General features: G+C 43.1%; 1 protein-coding gene across 1 annotated transcript in view; it reads right to left on the reverse strand.

Moving 5' to 3' along the window:
- Positions 1-21,361, reverse strand: part of ccdc50a (coiled-coil domain containing 50a) — a 148,923-nt gene that overhangs the window by 21,800 nt on the left and 105,762 nt on the right. The window contains exon 9 of the mRNA XM_072254863.1: positions 11,608-11,687. Coding sequence (XP_072110964.1) covers positions 11,608-11,687 — 80 coding nt within the window. The remainder of the gene's footprint in view (positions 1-11,607; positions 11,688-21,361) is intronic.

Below are 21,361 nucleotides of genomic sequence, written 5' to 3' on the forward strand. Positions count from 1 at the left end.
CATCACATGTTCTTGATATTTATTGCTTGTTTATTTATTTTTTTAAATTTCTTTCTGTCTGTATTTGCATAGTTTGTTGTTTTTTTTTGCACACTGGTTGCCTGTCTGTCCTGTTGGGTGTGGTCTTTCACTGATTCTATTATGTTTCTTGTATTTAGTATGTATGCATGCAAGAAAATAAACCTCAGGGTAGTATATGGTGACATACATGTACTTTGATAATAAATTTACTTGGGACTTTGAAATAAGCATGAAGACAATTCAGAACTGTTTTGCTCACTGTGGTTTCAAACAGTCAGGCTTGGAGATACCAGAAATAGTCAATAGACAATAGGTGCAGGAGTAGGCCATTTGGCCCTTCGAGCCAGCACCGCCATTCACTGTGATCATGGCTGATCATCCACAATCAGTATCCAGTTCCTGCCTTACCCCCATAACCTTTGATTCCGCTATCTTTAAGAGCTCTATCCATCTCTTTCTTGAAAGCATCAGAGATTTGGCCTCCACAGCCTTCGGAGGCAGAGCATTCCATATATCCACCACTCTCTGGGTGAAAAAGTTTTTCCTCAACTCCATTCTAAATGGCCTACCCCTAATTCTTAAACTGTGGCCTTTGGTTCTGGACTCACCCATCAGCAGGAACATGCTTCCTGCCTGCAGCGTGTCCAATCCCTTAATAATCTTATATGTTTCAATAAGATCCCCTCTCAGCCTTCTAAGTTCCAGAGTATACAAGCCCAGTTGCTCCAATCTTTCGACATATGACAGTCCCGCCATCCCGGGAAATAACCTTGTGAACCTAGGCTGCACTCCCTCAATAGCAACAATGTCCTTCCTCAAATTTGGAGACCAAAACTGCACACAGTACTCCAGGTGTGGTCTCATCAGGGCCCTGTACAGCTGCAGAAGGACCTCTTTGCTCTATACTCAATTCCCCTTGTTATGAAGACCAGCATGCCATTAGCTTTCTTCACTGCCTGCTGTACTTGCATGCTTGCTTTCAGTGACTGATGAACAAGAACACCTAGATCTCGTTGTATTTCCCCTTTTCCTAACTTGACTCCATTTAGATAATAATCTGCCTTCCTATTCTTACCACCAAAGTGGATAACCTCACATTTATTCACATTAAACTGCATCTGCCCACTCACCCAGCCTGTCCAAGTCACCCTGCATTCTCATAACATCCTCCTCACATTTCACACTGCCTCCCAGCTTTGTGTCATTGGCAAATTTGCTAATGTTACTATTAATTCCCTCATCTAATTCATTAATATATATTGTAAACAGCTGCGGTCCCAGCACTGAACCCTGCGGTACCCCACTGGTCACCGCCTGCCATTCCGAAAGGGACCCGTTAATCGCTACTCTTTGTTTTCTGTCAGCCAGCCAATTTTCAATCCATGTCAGTACTCTGCCCCCAATACCATGTGCCCTAATTTTGCCCACTAATCTCCTATGTGGGACTTTATCAAAGGCTTTCTGAAAGTCCAGGTACACTACATCCACTGGCTCTCCCTGTCCATTTTCATAGTTACATCCTCAAAAAATTCCAGAAGATTAGTCAAGCACGATTTCCCCTTCGTAAATCCATGCTGACTCGGACCAATCCTGTTACTGCTATCCAGATGTGTCGTAATTTCATCTTTTATAATTGACTCCAGCATCTTTCCCACCACTGACGTCAGGCTAACTGGTCTATAATTCCCTGTTTTCTCTCTTCCTCCCTTCTTGAAGAGAAGGACATTAGCCACCCACCAATCCACAGGAACTGATCCTGAATCTATAGAGCATTGGGAAATGATTACCAATGCGTCCACAATTTCTAAAGCCACCTCCTTAAGTACCCTGGGATGCAGACCATCAGGTCCCGGAGACTTATCAGCCTTTAGACCCAATAGCCTATCCAACACCATTTCCTGCCTAATATAAATTTCCTCCAATTCTTCCATTACCCTAGGTCTTTTGGCCACTATTGTATCTGGGAGATTGTTTGTGTCTTCCCTAGTGAAGACAGATCCAAAGTACCTGTTCAACTCGTCTGCCATTTCCTTGTTCCCCATAATAAATTCACCCGCTTCTGTCTTCAAGGGCCCAATTTTGGTCTTAACTATTTTTTTCCTTTTCACAAACCTAAAGAAGCTTTTACTATCCTCCTTTATATTCTTGGCTAGTTTACCTTCATACCTCATTTTTTCTCCGCGTATTGCCTTTTTAGTTACCTTCTGTTGCTCTTTAAAAGATTCCCAATCCTCCAGCTTCCCACTCATCTTTGCTATGTTATACTTCTCTTTTATTTTTATACTGTCCATTACTTCCCTTGTCAGCCACGGCCTCCCCTTACTCCCCTTAGGATCTTTCTTCCTCTTTGGAACGAACTGATCCTGCACCTTCTGCGTTATTCCCAGAAATACCTGCCATTGTTGTTCCACTGTCAACTCTGCTAGGGTATCTTTCCAGTGAACTTTGGCTAGCCCCTCCGTCATAGCTCCATAGTTCCCTTTGTTCAACTGTAATACTGACACTTCTGAGTTTCCCTTCTCCCTCTCAATTTGTAAATTAAAACTTATCATATTATGGTCACTACCTCCTAAAGGCTCCTTTACCTCGAGGTCCCTGATCAAATCTGGTTCATTGCGCAACACTAAATCTAGAATTGCGTTCTCTCTGGTAGGATCCAGTACAAACTGTTCTAAGAATCCATCTCGGAGGGACTCCACAAACTCCCTTTCTTGGGGTCCAGCACCAACCTGATTCCTCCAGTCTACCTGCATGTTGAAGTCCCCCATAACAACTGTAGCATTACCTTTGCAACATGCCAATTTTAACTCTTGATTCGACTTACACCTACATCCAGACTACTGTTTGGGGGCCTGTAGATAACTCCCATTAGGGTCTTTCTACCCTTAGAATTTCTCAGTTCTATCCATACTGACTCTACGTCTCCTGATTCTATGTCCCTCCTCGCAAGGGACTGAATATCATTCCTCACCAACAGAGCCACCCCACCCCCTCTGCCCATCAGTCTGTCCTTTCGATAGGACGTATATCCCTGAATATTCATTTCCGAGAATAAAAATGGCCGAGAATAAAAATGCAAAGGTTTCACAACTTCAAGTTTGGAACTATGAAGAATTTGAAGTTTTTCATCTTGAACGTTGCAATGAATATGAATAGTTGGAAGATGCAATCATCAAAAGTATTGTATGAAGACAGTCCCTTATCTGCCCTAACCTGTGATTTCAGTCTCTGAGGTTGACATAAGAGCATCCTTCAGGAGTGTGAACCCACGGAAGGCAGCAAGCACAGATGGGGTACCTAGCCGTACTAAAGACCTGTGCTAATCAACTGGCTGGAGTGTTCACTGACACCTTTAATCTCTTGCTTCGGTAGACTTAAATTATATTGCTCTCTAAGAAGAATGTGGTAACTTTCCTCAATGATTATCGCTAAATTGCATTTACGTTCACTGGGATGGAGTGTTTTGAGAGGTTGGTGATGAAACATATCAACTCCTGCCTTATAAGCAACTTGGATCCACCCCAATTTGTCTACTGGCACAAAAGTTCAACAGCAGATGCCATCTCATTGGCTCATCACTCAAACCTGGATCACCTAGGCAGTGAAGATACATACATCTGGATGTTTTTCATTGACTACAGCTTGCTATTCAATATTATCAACACCTCAAAGCTAATCAATAAGCTTCAAGTCCTAGGCATCAATACCTCCTTAACTGGACACTCGATTTCCTCACTTGCTGATCCCAGTCAGTTCAAATTGGCAACACCATCCCCTCCACCATCTCCCTCAGCACAGGTGCACCATAAGGAATTGAAGAGATTTGGTATGTCAACAAATACACTCAAAAACTACTATAGATGTACCATGGAGAACATTCTGACAGGCTGCATCATTGTCTGATATGGGGGGTGGGGGGCTACTGTACAGGACCGAAAGAAGCTGCAGAGGGTTGTAAATCTAGTCAGCTCCATCTTGGGCATTAGCCTACAAAGTACCCAGGACATCTTCAAAGAACGGTGTCTCAGAAAGGCAGCGTCCATTATTAAGGACCTCCAGCACCCAGGGCATGCCTTTTTCTCACTGTTACCATCAGAAGCCTGAAAGCACACACTCAGCGATTCAGGAACAGCTTCTTCCCCTCCGCCATCCCATTCCTAAATGGACTTTGAACCCTTGAATATTACCTCACTTTTTAATGTATATTATTTCTGGTTTTTGCATTATTTTAATCTATTCAATATACGCATACTGTAATTGATTTACTTATTATTATTTTTTCTACCTTATGTATGGCATTGAACTGCTGCTGCTAAGTTAACAAATTCCATGAAACATGCCAGTGATAATCAACCTGATACTGATTCTGAGGCTGTGTGCTTATCCCCTTGCTCTACTCTACTCAAAGTTCAAAATAAGTTTATTATCAATGTACAATGCCTTTAAAAAGTATTTGGTCCTCAACCCTTTGCTCATATAGGGCTGAAATGGTTGTCACAAGGTTAAAGGTGCTGGGGAGTAGGTACAGAGGAGATGTCGGGGTAAGTTTTTTTATGCAGAGAGTGGTGAGTGCGTGGAATGGGCTGCCGGCAACGGTGGTGGAGGCGGAAATGATAGGGTCTTTTAAGAGACTTTTAGATAGGTACATGGAGCTTAGAAAAATAGAGGGCTATGGGTAAGCCTAGTAATTTCTAAGGTAGGAACATGTTCGGCACAACTTTGTGGGCCAAAGGGCCTGTATTGTGCTGTAGGTTTTCTATGTTTCTATATAAATATTACAAACTGGGACTTTGATCAATTTAACTGAGAATTTTTAATTTGTGAATCACATGCTTCTTTTTTCCAGAGTAGAGCCTAAAAAACATGGACAATTGTAAAGCATGAAAAACTGAAACGTTAGCAGTTCAAAAGTACTCACCCCGCTTTGCCAGGTACTTAATTAAACCACCACCCACAGCTATTACAGCCAGTTGTCTTTTAGGTTGTCCCTATTAGCTTTGCACAACATGATGGAGCAAGATTTGCACATTCCTCCTTGCACAATTGCCCAAGCTGTGCCAGGTTAATTGGGGAGCAGTGCTGGACAGCAATCTTGGGGTCTTGCCAGAGATATTCAATTGGGTTAAGTCAGCACTCTGACTGGGTCACTCAAGGACAGCAATTTCCTTCATTTGAAGCCACTCATGGTTGCTCTGGCAATGGGCTTTGGGTCATTGTCCTACTGAAAGATGGACTTCCTCGCCAGTTTAAGCTTTTTGGCAGGGGCGAGCAGGGTTTTATCCAGGAACTCTCTGAATTTAGCAGCATTCATCTTCCCATCAACCCTGACCAGATTTCCAATCCTTGCTGCTGAAAAATATCCACAAAGCATGATACTACCTCCACCATACTTTACAGTAGGGATGGTGCTAACTGGCTAATGTTCAGTTTTAGATTTACATCATTCACACCGCTTAGTTTTGAGGCCAAAAACACTATCCAACCACAAGACCTTCTTCCACATCTTTCCAAGTAAGTGACTCTTTGCAGGCAAGGATATGCTTTTTTTTTAAAAAATGGTACATGTGCTGTGAATCTGATCCTGCCATCAGCTAGGTAACACCATCCCTACTTGTAAAGTATGGTGGAGGTAGCAAAAAGAAACGTTAACCTCCCTCCTAAACTGTACCCTTTAATATTTGGTTCCTCTTCTCTGCGAAAAAGACTTTCACCCTATCCATAACCCTTATGATTTTATACACCTCCATAATGTCACTCTTAAACACAAGATACTCTGCAGATGCTGGAGTTAAAGCAACACTCACAACACACCGGAGGAACTCAACAGGTCGGGCAGCATCCGTGGAAACGATCAGTCAACGTTCCGGCCCGAAACTTTGACTGACCATTTCCACGGATGCTGCCCGACCTGCTGAGTTCCTCCAGCATGTTGTGAGTGTTGCTTTGACCCCAACATCTGAAGAGTATTTTGTGCTTACGATTCGCTACTCCACTGCAAAGTCTCTTTGAGGTATGCCTACCCTGAGGAAGTTTAAATCTTCCCTTCAACGGGAGTTCAGTGAGACTCTCTCACTGCTCCCTCTCTGTAACATCACTCTGTCTGCCACAATCCAAGGAATAAAATCTTAGCATACACAACCTCTCCCTATAACTCCTGTAAATTTCAATTTTTTTTAAAAGAGGTGATGCCTCAAAAAGGCAGCATCATCATTAAGGACCCCCATCACCCAGGACATGCCCTCTTCTCATTGCTACCATCAGGGAGGAGGTACAGGAGCCTGAAGACACACACTCAACATGTCAGGAACAGCTTCTTCCCAACAACTTATTTAATTTAATTTTGCACTATTTATTCAATTTAATTTTTAAAATATTTCCTATTGTAATTTATAGTTTTTTATACCGCTGCTGCAAAACAACAGATTTCATGATGTATGCCAGTGATATTAAAGCTGAATCTGACTTGGATTCTCCTCTGCATTATTGGATTTTCAATAGTCATGGAAAAAGGAGAACAAGTCCAAAGGTTAATGTCCTGACCTAGAGAAAGGCTAATTTCGAGGGCATTAGGCAGGATCTAGCTGGGATCAACTGCGTGACTCCACGTAAAGGCAAAGAAACAGCTGGCAAGTGGGAGGCTCTTAAAAGTCCAAGGTTCAAGTAAATTTATTAACAAAGTACATATACTCTATGTACCATATACCACCCTGATACTCCTTTCCTTGTGGGTGTTCATAGTAAGTAGAAGCACAACAGAATCAATGAAAAACCGTACATGACAGAGACAGACAAACAACCAATGTTCAAAAGGCAAATACAAAAAAAGTAACAAAAAAATAAGCAATAGATATTGAGAACATGATATCCAGGGACCAATATCCTGGCAGGGAGGTTTGCTAAGGCTAGTGGGGAGAGTTTAAACTAGAATTGCTGGGGGTGGGAACCAAAATGAAGAGACGGAGGAAGGGGCGGTTGGCTCACAAATAGAAACATAGGAACATAGAAAGCGTACAGCACAACACAGGGCCTTTGGCCCACAAAGCTATGCCGAACATGAAATAACCTAAGGTTACCCATAGCCATATATTTTTCTAAGCTCCGTGTACCTATCCAGGAGTCTCTTAAAAGACCCTATCGTATCCACCTCCACCACCGTCGCCAGCAGCCCATTCCACACACTTACCACTCTCTGCATAAAAAAAGAGAAAGCTTGTAGACAGTGTGAGATGGAGGATAGGCAGGTGACAGAGAATGGATGCACTCAGACTGATGGTTTGAGATGTGTCTATTTTAATGCAAGGAGTACCATGAACAAAGCGGATGAGCTTAGAGTGTGGATTAGTACTTGGGAGTTATGATGTTGTGGCCATTACGGAGACTTGGATGGCTCACGGGCAGGAATAGTTACTTATAGAGTACCAGGATTTAGATGTTTCAGGAAGGACAGGGAGGGAGGCAAAAGAGGTGGGGGCATGGCACTGCTGATCAGAGATAGTGTCACGGCTGCAGAAAAGGAGGAAGTCATGGAAGGATTGTCTACTGGCTCCCTGTGGGTGGAATGGAGGAACAGGAAGGGGTCAATAACTTTACTGGGTGTTTTTTTTATAGACCACCCAATAGTAACAGGGACATCGAGGAGCAGATAGGGAGACAGATTCTGGAAATTTGCAATAATAACAGGGTTGTTGTGGTGGGAGATTTTAATTTCACCAATATTGACTGGCATCTCCCTAGAGCAAGGGGTTTAGATGGGGTGGAGTTTGTTAGGTGTGTTCAGGAAGGTTTCTTGACACAATATGTAAATAAGCCTACAAGAGGAGAGGCTGTATGAATCTCGTCAGGTGTCAGGCGTCACAGTGGCAGAGCATTTTGGAGATAGTGATCACAATTCTACCTTCTTTACCATAGTATTGGAGAGGGATAGGAGCAGACAAGTTAGGAAAATGTTTAACTGGAGTAAAGGGAAATGTATGGCAGAAATGTGGCAAATGTTTAGGGAATATTTGTGTGGCATTCTGTATAGGTATGTTCCAATGAAACAGGGAAAGAATGGTAGGGTACAGGAACCGTGGTGTACAAAAGCTGTTGAAAACCTAGTCAAGAAGAAAAGCTTACAAAAGGTTCAAAAAACTAGGTAATGATAGAGATCTAGAAAATTATATGACTAGCAGGAAGGAGCTTAAGAATGACATTAGGAGAACCAGAAGGGGCCATGAGAAGGCCTTGGTGAGCAGGATTAAGGAAACCCCAAGGCATTCTACAAGTACGTGAAGAGCAACAAGATAAAATGTGGGAGAATAGGACCGATCAAGTGTGACAGTGGAGAGGTGTGTATAGAACTGGAGGAGATAGCAGAGTTACTTAGTGAATACTTGCTTCAGTATTCACTGTGGAAAAGGACCATGGCGATTGTAGGGATGACTTCTACACTCATGGGGAAGGCTTTGGGAGTAAACCCCAAGGGAAAAATCCGGAGCTCGAGTTCCTACATTGAGTTCCATCGCTGACTGGAAACTCCTGTCATGCCATTGGTGTCAAACTGTATCGCTCTCTGCCGTTCCTTTGGATTCATTAGCTGCATGGAAAGCAACCTGCTCTCCATATTCTATTGCGCAGGCTTGCATTTCACACAGGCAGCTGGGACGCACCATCCATGGCTGACCTCGACAACTGAAGGCCCCAGCTCTTTCTCTAACCCCATTCCCACAGAATGGGTGACCAACTGTGGAGAATGGTGTGCCTACTGTGGGCAGGAGGAAACACGATGCACAAACAAAGGTTTCTGGCCGTTTGAACCAAGATTTGAATTTGGCTTATTGCCTAGGTTGCTGCTTCAAATTAAATTTAGCTGCCAAATACAATTCCTGGGGAGCTGGCAATACTGGGCCAGCCAGTTTGCAAGGTGTAACTTTCCACTTCTGCTGCCTTAACCTTTCAAGAGCAAACTCAGACTGTGTAACTTGAGTGTTAATTAATATTATGGTCAATACAATTAGCCATTAGGACAATTGGAGGAAAGTACGGTGGGGGGGGATGTTAGAGATAAGTTATTTTAACACACAGTGATGGATGTGTGGTGCGTTGTGTTGGTAGAAGCAAATACATTAGGGACATTTAAAAGACTCTTAGATAGGCACATAAATAATAGAAAAACAGAGGGCAATGTGGGAGGGAAGGGTTACATTGATCTTGAAGTAGGTTAAAAGACCAATGGGGCAAATTCTGCACTGTGTTGTAATGTTCTATGTTGTGCATTTCTTCAGATTGTAGGCAGATCCCAGCATATCCTTAGGTGTGTTAGTTGTTGACATTAATGACATATTTCATGATATGTTTTGATGTACATGTGATAAATAAATGAATCAAAATTTGAATGTGATGGGGCAAACAGGGCAGTGATCTTTAACTGATCCCTTGTTACTTCATTAAGAGTATGTTGGAAAATTATTATTTTCTTTGCAGTTTAACAACTTATGTCTGCTAGCATTTTTTATAACGACTTACAAACATGTAACTGTTTAGCATGTTTCCTGGTGGTCACAGTATGCCTAAGCAATTGCTCAGTGTCCGCAGTGTTTAGGTTTATATGATCTGGAAGCTTCTCTTGGTATTGTATTACTTGAATAGGGATATCTGATTGGTTAACTCTTATCTAAAAAAATGAATGGAATGCTTCTTTGGTATAAAAAGAGCTGAATGCATAAATCACCATCTTTATTTTTACTTTCTATTCTCTTTATGCTTTTTAGTCCTTGCTTCTTGTTTCCCTTTCTCTACGAGACCTCTGCAACTGTCCTTTTTCAATTGTCTTTGCTAATAAAACAATTTTGAAGCAACAAGTTTTGTGCCTCTTTCTTGACTTCTGAACCTTGGATTATAAATATCAAAATCCAATAGGTGCATGGGTAAACAATAAAATCGTAGATTTAGTTTAGTAAAAAAATACTGGTGGGGGGAATTTGTAATTTTAAAGAAAAAAGCCAATGGTGTTGAAAACTTTAGCTAACAGGGCAGTAGTTAGCTTTGTGTGACAGGGAAGGAGTGAAGTTGAGTTTAATGTCTTGCACAAGTATGGCAAGGTATAATACAAAGAAAATATTGGCTGCAGCAATATTACGGGCACAGGCAACACAGACTCTTGGCCTCAGAATCTACCTCGTTATAAGACCATAAAACATAGGAGCAGACTTAAGCTATTCTGCCCATCGAGTCTGTTCCATCATCCCATCATGACTGATTTATTATCTCTCTCAACCCCATTCTCCTGCCCTTTCCCCATAACCTTTGATGCACTGACTAACCAAGAACTGATCTGTGACGGGGTCCTGAATTGCCCCTATGAACTGTGCTTTTGAAAAGAGAGAGGGAGAGTTGTTCAACACCAGACACCTTGTTATTAAGAGGGAAAGAGGCGAAAACTGCTTTGAGATGGTGTTATGGTTTCTCTGCAGCATGTTTGCACTTTGCAAAGACACTGGCAGCTTCTAAGTTCTTACAGAGAGAGAAGGGAAGAGCTGCTTGATGGACAGCTGGTATTCAGCATGGTGAGATAAATAGAAGGTCAGCTGTTAGACCTACAGACACATGGTTTTGGACACTGGATGGGCTTTGTTGTGCCCACAGAAAAGGTGGGTTTTGGCGGATCGATCAGTGGCTCTTGCAGTGTGAAAAGGGTGTGACCAGTGGGGAGTTATTCGTGTGTCCGACCCTCGTCTGGGTTGATAATTCCACAGAAGAACGGTCCCCTTTGTTGTGGTCACAGTCGGTGACTTCTAAAGGATTTTGGAGGACAACGGGAAGATTGATGGCGTCAGCTCACCTGAAGACTCAAATCTCTCCCTCTCTCTCTCTCTCCATCACTACTCAACTCAATACCACGAACTGAACTGAACATCACCGAGAGTAGCCTTCACATTCAGGAAAGATGAAGATGAACATTACACAAGATTATAAAACTGCTTTTAGAAAATGTATCTTTATAAAACTCTAGTTTGGCCACATCTGGAGTATTATATACAGTTCTGGTCACCCCATTATAGGAAGGATGTTGAGGCTTTGGAGAGGTTGCAGAAGAGGTTTATCATGGTTCTGCCTGGATTAGAGGGCATGTGCTACAATGAGGTGTGAGGCAAACTTGAGTTGTTGTCTTTGGAGCACCGGACACTGAGGAGAGATCTGATAGAGATTTATAAGATTATCAGAGGCATAGTTAGAGTACAAATACAGTACCTTTTCCCAGGGTTGAAATGTCTAATACCAGAGGGTGTGCATTTAAGATTAGAGGGAGTAATTCCAAAGGAGATGTGAAGGGCAAGTTATTTACCTCCACAGAGAGTGGTGGGTGTCTGGAATGTGCTGCCTGGGATGGTGATAGAGGCAGATACATTAGAGACTTTCAAGAGAAGTTTCGATAGGCATAAGGATGTGAGGAAAAAGGAAGGATATGGATAGTGTCCGCAGAGGAGATTAGTTTAGTTGGTCACTTGATTACTAATTTAACTGGAACAGCACAACATTGTGGGCTGAAGGGCCGGTTCCTGTGCTGTACTGTTCGATCTTCTATTAATGAGTTGTCCTTGTTTTTACCTTGCTGGTCGTTCAGGTTTCCCCGTTAGTGATTCCAGCTCATCCCGTGGTCTGGCTCTGACATACTCACTGCCGTCATACTATACAGAGAAGATAAAAATATCAGAATCAGAATTAAAATTAGAATCAGGTTTGAAAATCTCTGGCATATGTCGCAAAATTTGTTGTTTTGCAGCAGCAGTACATTGTGATACATAATAAAGTTAAACGTTATAATAGACAATCGGTGCAGGAGCAGGCCCTTCGGCCCTTCGAGCCAGCACCGCCATTCACAGTGATCATAGCTGATCATCCACAATCAGTACCCTGTTCCTGCCTTCTCCCCATAACCCTTGACTCAGCTATCTTTAAGAGCTCTATCTTGAAAGAATTCAGAGAATTGGCCTTCACTGCCTTCTGAGGCAGAGCATTCCACAGATCCACAACCCTCTGTGTGGAAAAAGTCCTTCCTCAACTCCGTTCTAAATGGTCTACCCCTTATTCTTAAACTGTGGCCTCTGGTTGTGGACTCCCCCAACATCGGGAACATGTTTCCTGCCTCTAGTGTGTCCAATCCCTTAATAATCTTATATGTTTCAATCAGATCCCCTCTCATCCTTCTAAATTCCAGTGTATACAAGCCCAGTCACTCCAATCTTTCAACATATGACATTCCCGCCATCCCTGGAATTAATCCAGTGAACCTATGCTGTACTCCCTCCATAGCAAGAATGTCCTTCCTCAAATTTGGAGACCAAAACTGCACACAATACTCCAGGTGGAGTCTCACCAGGGCCTTGTACAACTGCAGAAGGACTTCTTTGCTCCTATACTCAACTCCCCTTATTATGAAGGCCAACATGCCATTAGCTTTCTTCACTGCCTGCTGTACCTGTATGCTTACTTTCAGTGACTGATGAACAAGGAAACCCAGATCTCGTTGTACTTCCCCTTTTCCTAACTTGACACCATTCAGATAGTAATCTGCCTTCCTGTTCTTGCCACCAAAGTGGATAACCTCACAATTATCCACATTAAACCGCATCTGCCATGCATCTGCCCACTCACCCAACCTGTCCAGGTCACCCTGTGTTCTCATAACATCCTCCTCACATTTCACACTGTCACCCAGCTTTGTGTCATCTGCAAATTTGCTAGTGTTACTTTTAATCCCTTCATCTAAATCATTATTGTATACAGTAAATAGCTGCGGTCCCAGCACCGAGCCTTGCGGTACCCCACTAGTCACTGCCTGCCATTCTGAAAAGGGCCTGTTAATCCCTACTCTTTGTTTTCGGTCTGCCAACCAATTTTCTATCCATGTCAGTACCCTACCTCCAAATACCATGTGTTCTAATTTTGCCCACTAAACTCCTATGTGGGACCTTATCAAAAGCTTTCTGAAAGTCCAGGTACACTACATCCACTGGCTTTCCCATGTCCATTTTCATAGTTACATACTCAAAAAATTCCAGAAGATTAGTCAAGCATGATTTCCCCTTCATAAGTCCATGCTGATTCGGACCTATCCTGCTACTGCTATCCAAATATGCCGCTATTTCATCTTTTATAATTAACTTCAGCATCTTCCCCACCACTGATGTCAAACTGGTCTACAATTGCCTGTTTTCTCTCTCATTCTTTTCTTAAAAAGTGGGATAACATTAGTTACTCTCCAATCCACAGGAACTGATCCTGAATCTATAGAACATTGGAAAATGATTACCAATGCATCCACGATTTCTACAGCCACCTTCTTAAGTACCCTTCAGACCCTGGGGATTTATCAGCCTTCAGTCCCATCAGTTTACCCAACACCATTTTCTGCCTAATGCGAATTTCCTTCAGTTCCTCCGTTACCCTAGGTCCTCTGGCCACCATTACATCCGGGAGATTGTTTGTTTCTTCCCTAGTGAAGACAGATACAAAGTACCTGTTCAGCTTATCTGCCATTTCCTTGTTCCCCATAATAATTTCACCCATTTCTGTCTTCAAGGGCCCAGCTTTGGTCTTAACTAATTTTTTCCCTCTTCACATACCGAAAGAAGCTTTTATTATCCTCCTTTATATTCTTGGCTAGCTTGCCTTCGTACCTCATCTTTTCCCCTCGTATTGCCTTTTTAGTTATCCTCTGTTGCTCTTTAAAAGTCTCCCAATCCTCTGGCTTCCCGCTCATCCTTGCTGTGTTATACTTCCTCTCTTTTATTTTTATACTGTCCTTAACTTCCCTTGTCATCCACGGTCGCCCCTTACTCCCCTTAGAATCTTTCCTCCTCTTTGGAATGACCTGATCCTGCACCTTCTGCATTATTCCCAGAAATACCTACCATTGTTGTTCCACTGTCATCCCTGCTAGGGTATCTTTCCAGTCAACTTTGGCCAGCTCCTCCCTCATGGGTCCATAGTCCCCTTTGTTCAACTGTAATACTGACACTTCCGATCTTCCCTTCTCCCTCTCAAACTGTAGAATAAAACTTATCATATTAAGGTCACTACCTCCTAATATTTCCTTTACCTCAAGTTCCCTTATCAAATCTTGCACATTACACAACACTAAATCCAGAATTGCCTTCTCCCTGGTAGGCTCTAATACAAACTGCTCTAAAAATCCACCTCTGAGGCTCTCCACAAACTCCATTTCTTTGGGTCCACTACCAACCTGATTTTCCCAGTCTACCCGCATGTTGAAATCCCCCATAACAACCGTAGTATTACCTTTGTGACATGCCAATTTCAGCTTTTGATTTAACTTGCACTCTATATCCAGGCTACTGTTTGGGGACCTGAAGATAACTCCCATTAGAGTCTTTTTGCCCTTACAGTTTCTCAGTTCTATGCATACTGACTCTACATCTCCTGATTCTATGTCCCCCCCCTTGCAAGTCACTGAATTTCATTCCTCACCAACAGAGCCACCCTACCCCCTCTGCCAAGCTGTCTGTCCTATACAGATATACAAATGAATATATAAAAAATTAAATTATTTGTGCAAAAAGAGAGCAAAAAAAAAAACTAGTGAGGTAGTGTACATGGATTCATTGTCTATTCAGAAATCTGATGGTGGAAGGGAAGAAGCTGCTCTTGAAACATTGAGTGTGTGTCTTCATGCTCCTGTATCTCCTCCCTGATGGTAGCAATGAGAAGAGGGCATGTCCTGGGTGATAGGGGCCCTTAATGATGGATGCCGCCTTTTTAAGGCATTGCCTTTTGAAGGTAAAGTTGCAAAAGTTTGCAGATGGTGCAAATCCAGAGGAAAACAGAGAAAACGTTGGAGGAACTAAGCAGGTCAAGTACCCTCTATGGAGATGATTAAACAGTCAACATTTCAGGCCAAGAAACAGCCCTTCCTGATGTAGGGTCTCAGCCCAAAATATCGACTGTTTATACAAACGTACATTTCCATACACGTTGTTGACCTGCTGAGTTCCTCCAGCACTTTGTGTATGTTGCCTTTTGAAGGTGTCCACGACGCTGGGGAGCCAGTGCCCATGATGGAGCTGGCTGAGTTTACAACTTTCTGCAGCTTTTTTCCGCTCCTTTGCTGTGGCCCCTCCATACCAGAGCATGATGCAACCAGTTAGAATGCTCTCCACGGTACGTGTAGCAGGTTGATAGTGTAGAGGGCAGCACGGTAGTGCAGCAATTAGTGCAACACTTTGCGGTGATCAGAGTTCAATTCATACCACTGTCAGTACGGAGTTTGTACATTCTTCCTTTGACGGTGTGCTTTCTACCGGGTGCTCCGATTTCCCCCCACATTCCAAAAATGTACAGGTTACGGTTTGTAAGTTGTCAGCTGCCAGAAGCACGGTGACACCTGCAAGTCCTCGGACTGTTTTGGTCTATAACACAAATAACAGATTCCACTATATGCTTCGATGTTTAAATGTTCAAAGTATATTTATTATCAAAGTATGTGTACTATATACAACCTTGAGATTCATCTCCTTATGGGCAGCCACAAAACAAAGAAACCAAATACAGCCAATTAAAAAAACAGACGGTCAAACGCCCAATGTACTGGACCCTCAAGTCCCACACCATCAGGTTCAGGAACAGTCATTACCCCTCAACACTCAGGCTCTTGAACCAGAGGGAATAACTTCACTCAATTTCACTCACCACAACACTCAACTATATCTGCCACCTATGGATTCAATTTTAAGGACTCTTCAGCTCATGTTCTTGATGTTTATTATTATTATTATTTTCCCTTTTCTTTTGTATTTGCACAGTTTGTTGTCTTTAGCATATTGGTTATTTGTCCTGTTGGGTGTGATCTTTCATTGATTCTATTGTGTTTCTTGTATTTAATAAGTATGCCTACAAGGAAACGAATCAGGGTCATTGTGGTAACATATATGTACTTTGATAATAAACTTACTTTACACTTTATAATCAGGAGAAAACAAGGAAGCATTGGTGAGAACTACTGTGTCTGATGTGCATTGAACTGACAGTCTGATTACATCAAATACCAAGAAACAGAGAGTGTGGGATTTGGCTAATTATCTCATCAGTAGTCTCCACCCAGGAACCACAAGATTGAAGTTTAACCTGTTAACATTAATCATCCTAAACCACGCATGAAACTGATGGCTCAAGATTGTTGTAGATGGTATCTGTCACTTAGCAGGCAAGCTAGCACAGGCCCACACTGCTGGGTGGCAACCCTGCTCCTTCAGTGAATGTTGAAGGATTTGCCTCCCAGATCCTCCTAAGGATGTAATGCTGAGGCTTTATACAACCATAAGATATAGGACCAGAATTAGGCCATTCGGCCCATTGGGCCTATTCTGGCAATCTATCATGGTGGATTTATTTTCCGTCAGCCCCATTCTCCTGCCTTCTACTCATAACCATTCATTGCCACAGATGGCTATGGAGGCCAGTCATTAGATATTTAAAACAGAGGTTGATAGGTAATTACTAAGGGCATCAAAGGTTACTATATCTTAACGGTTGGCTGCCTACTTAACAACAGACAAGAATGCATGAAATAGAAACTGGAATAGGCAAATTTGAGGTCACACCACCATTCATCACAATCAATCCCTGTGATCACAATGAGAATCAGGTTTATTATCATCGGCATGTGACGTGAAATTTGTTAACTTAGCAGCAGCAGTTCAATGCAATACATAATCCAGCAGAGAGAGAAAAAAAATAAAAATAATAAGTAAATCAATTATGTATATTGAATAGATTTTTAAAAACATGCAAAAACAGAAACACTGTATATTAAAAAAAAGTGAAGTAGTGTCCAAAGATTCAACGTCCATTTAGGAATCTGATAGCAGAGGGGAAGAAGCCGTTCCTGAATCGCTGAGTGCGTGCCTTCAGGCTTCTGCACCTCCTACTTGATAGGGGGGATGACGAGACGGCCTACAGGGATGAGGTCCGGCACCTGGTCACGTGGTGTGCAGATAACAACCTGGCTCTTAACACCCAGGAGACCAAGGAGATCATGGTGGACTTCAGGCATGCTGGGAGCCACACTCTACACGTCCCCACACGTCCCCATCTACATCAACAGAGCTGTAGTGGAGTGTGTATCAAGCTTCATATTCCTTGGTGTCCACATTTCCGAGGATCTCACCTGGTCTCGGAACTACTCCATCCTGATCAGAAAGGCACAACAGCACCTTTATTTTCTGCAGAGCGTCAAGAAAGCTCACCTCTGTCCCAGGATATGATGGACTTTTACCACTGTACCATTGAGAGCATAATCAGCAACTGCATCTCAGTGTGGTATGGCAATTGTCCCGTATCGGACCGCAAAGCACTCCAGCGTGTGGTGAAAACTGCCCAGCGGATTATTGGCACCCAATTGCCCACCATTGAGAACATCTACCATAAACGCTGCCTGGACAGGGCGAAAAGCATTATCAGGGATGCACCTCACCCTAACCATGGACTCTTTACTCTCCTCCCATCTGGTAGGCGCTACAGGAGCCTCCGCTACCGCACCAACAGGCACAGGAAGAGCTTCTTCCTTGAGGTTGTGACCCTGCTGAACCTCACATCACAGCGCTAAGCAGTATTGCACCCATATTGTACTGTCTCAGTACTTCTATATTTGTGTGCTGTAGCACTTACTTTTTATTCGCAGTTATTTTGTAAATAACACTATTCTTTGCATTTCTGGTCAGATGCTAACTGCATTTCATTGGCTTTGTATATGTACTCAGCACAATAACAATAAAGTTGAACCTAATCTAATCTAAAAGGGCATGCCCTGGGTGCTGGAGGTCCTTAATAATGGACGCCGTCTTTCTGAGACACCGCTCCCTAAAGATGTCCTGGGTACTTTGTAGCCTCTTACCCAAGATAGAGCTGACTAGATTTACAACCCTCTGCAACTTCTTTAGGTCCTGTACAGTAGCCACTCCATACCAGACAGTGATGCAGCCTGTCAGAAGGCTCTCCACAGTACAACTATAGAAGTTTTTGGGTGTATTTGTTGACATGCCACGTCTCTTCAATCTCTGATTGCCCACTGTGCTTTATGCTGGTACCCCTTGGTTCCTTAATACCCTGAAGTCCATTGATCTGTCTTGGACGAACCAAGTGAACTCAGTGAACAGAGTTCCCATTGCCCGCTATGCTGGAGAATTACAATGTCCCTGAGAATTTAATAGGGTACAGTAATCATTTCCCCTCCCTCCACCAGCTTATTCTGGCATCTTCCTCCTTCCTGTCCTAATGTCCTAATGAAGGGAATGGGCCTGAAATGTCAGCTGTTTATTAACTTCTATAGATACTGCCTGACCTGCTGAGTTGTTCCAGCGTTTTGTGTATTGTATTGATATGCCTCAAAAGTTGAAAGTAAATTTATTATCAAAGTACGTACAGTATACGTCCCATATAACCCTGAGATTCTTTTTCTTGTGGGCATACACAGTAGAGACAAGAAGCACAATAGAATCAATGGAAGACCACACCCAACAGGTCAGACAAACAACCAATGTGCTAAAGACAACAAATTGTGCAAATACAAAAATACGGAATGAGTAAATAAATAAACAAACAAGCAAGCAAGCAGTAAATATCGAGATCATGAGATGAAGAACCCTTGAATGTGAGTCCACAATTTGTGACAACACACATAACAGTTGCTGGTGAACGCAGCAGGCCAGGCAGCATCTCTAGGAAGAGGTACAGCCCATGTTTCAGGCCGAGACCCTTCGTCAGGACTAACTGAAAGAAAAGCTAGTAAGAGATCTGAAAGCGGGATTTTGAAAGTGAAAGTAACAGCAACTGTGTTACTTGAAATTCCAGCATCTGCAGATTTCCTCGTGTCCACAATTTGTGGGAACAGTTCAGTGTTGGGGTGAGTGAAATTGAGTGAAGTTATCCCCTCTGGTTCAAAAGCCTGATCACTGAGGGGTAATAACTGTTCTTGAACCTGGTAGTGGGGGCCCTGAGGCTCCTGTACCACCTTCCTGATAACAGCAGCAAAAAGAGAGCATGTCCTGCGTTGTTGGGATCACTTGATGCTGGATGCTGCTTTCCTGCAGATGGGTATTCAGGGATTCATCTTTGAATCTGGATGAGTATGCTGCAGTTGTTACCGACTTCATTAAAAGTGGATGAGTGTGTGCCTACGAAGACTTACTGTACATTCCCAAACCAAAAGTCATGGACGAACCAGGAGGTACGTCATCTGCTGAACGCTAGATCTGTGGCATTCAAGTCTGGCGACCCAGGTCTGCACCAGAAAACCAGGTACCGTATGATTTGCGGAGGGCTATTTCAAGGGCAAAGAGACAATTTTGAATGAGGTTCGAGGGGACATTGAATGTACGACAATTCTGGCAGGGTTTCCAAGATATCACTTCCTAAAAGCGAAACCCAATAGGACATAGAATAGTACAGCACAGTACTTTTGGTTCGGCCCACAATGTTGTGTCGACCCTCAAACCCTGCCTCCCATATAAACCCCCACCTTAAATTCTTCCATATACCTGTCTAGTAGTCTCTTAAACTTCACTAGTGTACCTGCCTCCACCACTGACTCAGGCAGTGCATTCCACGCACCAACCACTCTCTGAATAAAAAACCTTCCTCTAATATCCCCCTTGAACTTCCCACCCCCTACCTTAAAGCCATGTCCTCTTGTATTAAGCAGTGGTGCCCTGGGGAAGAGGCACTGGCTGTCCACTCTATCTATTCCTCTTAATATCTTGTATAGCTCTATCATGTCTCCTCTCATCCTCCTTCTCTCCAAAGAGTAAAGCCCTAGCTCCCTTAATCTCTGATCATAATGCATACTCTCTAAACCAGGCAGCATCCTGGTAAATCTCCTCTGTACCCTTTCCGATGCTTCCACATATGTCCTATAGTGAGGCGACCAGAACTGGACACAGTACTCCAAGTGTGGCCTAACCAGAGTTTTATAGAGCTGCAGCAATACCCCATGACTCTTAAAATCTATCCCTCAACTTATGAAAGCTAACACTCCATAAGCTTTCTTAACTACCCTATCTACCTGTGAGGCAATAGACAATAGGTGCAGAAGTAGACCATTCGGCCTTTCAAAACTTTCAGGGATCTGTGGACATGTACCCCCAGCTCCCTCTGCTCCTCCACACTACCAAGTATCCTGCCAACGATGCTTCACTAGCAGATGAACTCAACGCCTTCTATGCACGCTTTGAAAGGGAGAATATAACTACAGTTGTGAAGATCCCTGTTGCACCGGATGACCCTGTGATCTCTGTCTCAGAAGCTGATGTTATGCTGTCTTTAAAGAGAGTGAACCCTCGCAAGGCAGAAGGTCCCGATGAAGTACCTGGTATGGCTCTGAAAACCTGTGCCAACCAACTATGGGCAGAAGTTCCCACTTGCTTCAAAAAGGCAACAATTACACCAGAGCCTAAGAAGAATAATGTGGGCTGCCTTAAAGACTATTGCCCAGTAGCACTCACATCTACAGTGATTAAATGCTTTGAGAGGTTGGTCATGACTAGATTGAGCTCCTGCCTCAGCAAGGACATGGATCCATTGCAGTCTGCCTATTGCCACAATAGATCAGCTGCAGATGCATTCTCAATGGCTCTTCACATGGCCTCAGACCACCTGGACAACACAAACACCTATGTCAGGATGCTGTTCATCGACTATAGCTCAGCATTTAATACCATCAATCCCACAATCCTGATTGAGGAGTTATAGAACCTGGGCCTCTGTAGCTCCCTCTGCAATTGGATCCTCAATGCTCAATCTGTGGGGATTGGAGATAACATCTCCTCCTCACTGACAATCAACACTGGTGCACCTCAGGGGTGTGTGCTTAGCCCACTGTTCTACTCTCTATATACACATGACTGTGTGGCTAGGCATAGCTCAAATACCATCTATAAATTTGCCAATGATACAACCACTGTTGGTAGAATCTCAGATGGAGACAAGAGGGCATACAGGAGTGAGATATGCCAACTAGTGGAGTGGTGTCACAGCAACAACCTTGCATTCAACGTCAGTAAGATGAAAGAGCTAATTGTGGACTTCAGGAAGGGTAAGACAAAGGAACACATACCAATCCTCATAGAGGGATCAGAAGTGGAGAGAGTGAGCAGTTCCAAGTTCCTAGGTGTCAAGATCTCTGAGGATCTAACCTGGTCCCAACATATTGATGCAGCTATAAAGAAGGCAAGACAACGACTATACTTCATTAGAAATCTGAAGAGATTTGGTATGTCAAGAAATACACTCAAAAACTTCTATAGATGCACCGTGGACAGCATTCTGACAGGCTGCATCACGGTCTGGT

Source organism: Mobula birostris, chromosome 4 (assembly GCF_030028105.1).
Source record: "Mobula birostris isolate sMobBir1 chromosome 4, sMobBir1.hap1, whole genome shotgun sequence".
NCBI lineage: Eukaryota > Metazoa > Chordata > Chondrichthyes > Myliobatiformes > Myliobatidae > Mobula > Mobula birostris.